The sequence below is a fragment of the Atta colombica genome, unplaced genomic scaffold (assembly GCF_001594045.1).
Source record: "Atta colombica isolate Treedump-2 unplaced genomic scaffold, Acol1.0 scaffold1, whole genome shotgun sequence".
NCBI classification, from domain to species: Eukaryota; Metazoa; Arthropoda; class Insecta; order Hymenoptera; family Formicidae; genus Atta; species Atta colombica.
In genome coordinates, this window is record NW_017259183.1 from 784,918 (window position 1) to 789,177 (window position 4,260).

The 4,260-nt window shown below is 30.7% G+C and overlaps 1 protein-coding gene across 1 annotated transcript in view; it reads right to left on the reverse strand.

The window, feature by feature from the left end:
* The window catches only part of LOC108694913, a 54,572-nt gene that overhangs the window by 4,188 nt on the left and 46,124 nt on the right, over window positions 1–4,260 (reverse strand). The window contains exons 2-6 of the mRNA XM_018204611.1: window positions 2,536–2,808; window positions 1,922–2,185; window positions 1,171–1,340; window positions 805–876; window positions 38–324 (exon numbers count right to left, since the gene is read on the reverse strand). Of these exons, the coding sequence (XP_018060100.1) occupies window positions 38–324; window positions 805–876; window positions 1,171–1,340; window positions 1,922–2,185; window positions 2,536–2,808 (1,066 nt within the window). The remainder of the gene's footprint in view (window positions 1–37; window positions 325–804; window positions 877–1,170; window positions 1,341–1,921; window positions 2,186–2,535; window positions 2,809–4,260) is intronic.

Below are 4,260 nucleotides of genomic sequence, written 5' to 3' on the forward strand. Positions count from 1 at the left end.
AGGGGGGGGGGTGTTTTAATAAAAGCTTCACACTAACCGAGACCAAAACCAACTACGTGTAAGAAAGCGGTGGTGTTTTGCTTCTCGGCGCGACTGTTTGCTTCGAGTAGTATTATCTCTACGGAGAGCAAAGTTCTCTTCATGTAATTCTCGATATCGAAGATTAACTGATTACCCAATGATATATATCGTCTGTTCTCTTTCGATTTCATACGTTTCACGGTTTCATCGTAGAGTGGGTGATAATCTTCGCCATAAAACTTGGCCCATAAAATACGCATCCCGCGTTTTTCTTCGAATGTGCCATCCATCGCGGATCCATATCTATTTCGCATAGATTGATTCTTTCAAAAAAGTTTCATTTGTATACTGCAAAAGAACTAGAGAGTGGTGTACATTACAATGTAATTTAATTCGGTTATTAATCTATTATTACAATATCTTACCACAAATACAAGTTATATATGCAACAAATTTTGATAGAAATGATGCATGTACACATCTTATTAATTAAAATCTTTACTATTATTAAGAGGAAAAATTATTAAGAGGAAATTAAAAAAATTATGTTCCCATATGCGATGCGATGTTTCTTCTCGGATATGTGTACAGAAGAAACAATTTAATTTTGAATGAAAATTACTTTGTTTAATTCTAAAAGTTTGAACGCAATCAATTACTTAATTTAAAAAATTGATTTAGTTCCAATGACTACATTTATTAAACTTAAAAAACTTTATTCTCTGTGTATCAATAAATTTATATTTAATTAACAATTATATATTACGAAAAATTACTGCTTACCCATTATCCATATTGTTTTGCTGTGGCGTAACGGCAATGTCCTGATACTCCATATATCGGGGCTTTTCGAATCTACATGACAAATTAAATATACGAGTGGCTCAAATTTAATGATAACATAGCAACGACAAATTATAATGTTTATAAAAGATAGTAGTAATAAAAATAAAAAAATATATTAAAAATGATTAATTGTTTATAATTTTAACAATTTTTTAACCGCAAAAATTTTTACAGTTATAAATAACCACATACAAACGAAACAAAAATAGAACACGCATTTACAGACACGACGGCAATGTTACGGAGAATTTGCACGTATAAAAATATTCCTGAAGAAGGAGGGGTTAAATAAATGCATAGAACCTTGTGCCTACAACACCCATAATAACTCCTTTGGGTTGGACGGCGTCTGGGTCACGGCTCACGATACCTCTATTATTTCGCGAACCATCGTTTATGAACTCCGTATGAGACGACACAACCATCATTGCCGACAGTTTAATCTCGTCGTAGCTCAAGCATTTTGCTAGGACCTATTCATGAGATTTTAAAGTTTATTATTGTGACGTCGATGAAGGTGATATACGAGAGAAGATAATGTTATGAAACTTGTTTTTAACATCCAATAAATTTCCAATATCGATAAATGATTAATGTACGTAACGTTACATTAATCTGTAAGCAATATAGCTATACTATAAACTTATAAAGTAAAAGAATAAAAAGATAAAAATAAGAATAGAAATTTATATGAAAATATTATTTGTAAGAAAATTGTGAAAAAAACACTTTCCAACTTCGTCATTTAAATATATGTAATTACTTTTGTGATAATATAAAAAGAACAATTATATATTTTTGCTTTTATTTATTGAAAGCCAAAGCTGTTATTTATTCAACCAATGTTTAGTATTGCTTGTATAATCGGAAAAGAATTTAAATTTTAAATAAATTAATTAACATAAAAAATAAATTAACATTAAAGATCTTGTATGTATTTTTTCTATATTAAGTTTTATCATTACCTTATCTTTTTGTTTTACCTATAGATAATTTAACCGTAATAATTATTTTTTATAAAGTATTGTTTAATTAAGACGAGTCATGTACTTACCAATGGTTCCTTCTCCTGATCAGTGCCAACACTCTCCCAGGCATCGAAGCCACTCTTGTTATCGAGTAATTTCCATCGATCGTTAGCTCCACAGAAGGAGGCCACTCTCTTATCCAACAGGCGATGGATGAATTGGATGAGGCCCATGTCCGCATACATGACTTTCTCAACAGTGCTACCATACAATCGCTTATGTTTCAACCATCGTGCAATCAAGGGCAGCATCGCTTCGTGTATCAGTGGATATACCGAATTTGCATTTAACTAAAAAATGTCATCAAAGATCATTAAACATGTATTAAATTAGCCGAAATTATTACACATTATAAAAAATGATAAAAAGAAATATCTCAGATACAAGGAGTATTAGACAGAATTATAATCTTTAAACTATATATTCTTGTAAAGAACTTCTAAAAATTTCTAAACGAAACAAGTAAATTTTTTATAATAAAAGTTTCTCAAACTATTTCTCTCTTAAATTTAATTTAAATTAAAAGAAGTATTAATTAAAATAGAAATATTATTTAATTAAGCATTGTTCCTTTTCTAGCTCTAGTTCCTTTTATCCATGTATATTAATCGCTTGAACAAATAATTTATTTTATACAAACTTCGATAGAATCAGTGTTGATTCCCCTATCCTTCAAAGCGGCGCATCTTATAGCGTTAATTGGAAACTTCAAGGGGAACACATTGCTTCGTCTGATTAGCTCCGTCACGCTGGTTGGCGGCAACACGGAGACATCGAGGCATTTTCTCAGTAACTCCTTTGTGTCATCATCGAAGGGCACGCCGTTGGGCGAACCCAACGTGTTTTCCCATGAGATCTCTGGCGGATCTTTCGCTAGCATCTGTTGTAGTGCCTCTTCTGCAGCTCGATTATTCTGTGAAAGGATATGCGAAGATATGCAAACTAATTCCCAAAATGCAAAAGTATACCGCTGATATTAAATTTTCAATCTAATTTAAAAATTCCATAAAAAAACACTAATTTGATGTTGAATAGAAAATTTAATTCCCAGTAAAAAAATTACATAATAAACAAAAATTTAGGCTCGTTTCTACCAATATAGTTTAATTTTAATCTCGGTTTAACTAACTCTTCATCTTTTTCCAATTCTGAGAATTAGAAAAAGATAAAGAATAAATTGAACTGAGATTAAAGTTAATCTACATTGGTAAAAACAAGCCTTAGACATGTTTCCTTGAAGAATTACTGAAGAAAATTCTTGCGTATTTCCGCATTCACGTTGCGTTATTCATGAAAAAATTTCAGTATAACTACCGCAAAAATAAATGAGAAAGCAATTAGAGGTAAGGCACGTTCGGAGAAACGTGAATCATTTTGTTTTTATTTTATATGCAATAAACGATATAAAAAGAAGAACACAATAAATGTTGATAATTTGCTTTCCAAATGCGCCATTATATCTATCTATATCAGAAATTTTTGTTAAAAAATATAAGCGAATAATTTGTTCATCTGCTAACATTTTTTTTAAAAGTAATTTGTTTATTGCAAGATATTGAGCAACTTCGCAACCTCGTGCGGACTCAACGTCATCGATGAAGTAAAGGGCTACGAAATCGATTCTAAGAAAAATTTTGCAAAACAGTGAATCGCCGCGTCGTTCTATTAATACAACCCCCGGCTGATTACAGCAAGGACGCCAGTCGCTTTGATACTTGAGCATGAAATCTGTTAAATAGCGTAAAATGTATCTGTTCATCCTAGCGAGCGGCTTGACGTTCACTCTCTTCGTGGGCGCGAGCACATGCATAACACATGGATATATATATACGTACACATGAATACAGATGTACCATGCACGCACATGCATTGGTGCCCGTGGTTGAGCCTTATAAGTTTACTTCATTTTTCTATTTACCGATTTTTGCCACCTGAACGATAGGGGTGAGCAAAGAGAATTCAGATTATTTTGTATTGTAAAACAATTTCAATGTTATTTCTTTCGCTAGCAGTTGTTATAACTTTTATACAAAAATATGACGATATGTTCGTGTGTTCTAATCAGCGCGCTATTTCGATATGTTTATATATATCATATATAATATATATCTTTTACATTTAAATTTAAATTATCTCAATTTTACACAAATATATGCATATTAATAAGATTTATCATTTATTTAAAATATATATTTTTCCTTTAATTTAATTATTATTAATTTAACAAATATCTAACAAATTAAATCATAATAATATATTCAGATATTGCTTTAATCGATTGATAGATTATACAAATGACAGAATTTTAATTAAAAAAGTATTACCAACGTCAATAAAATGTGAATATATCTTTTAACAATAAGAA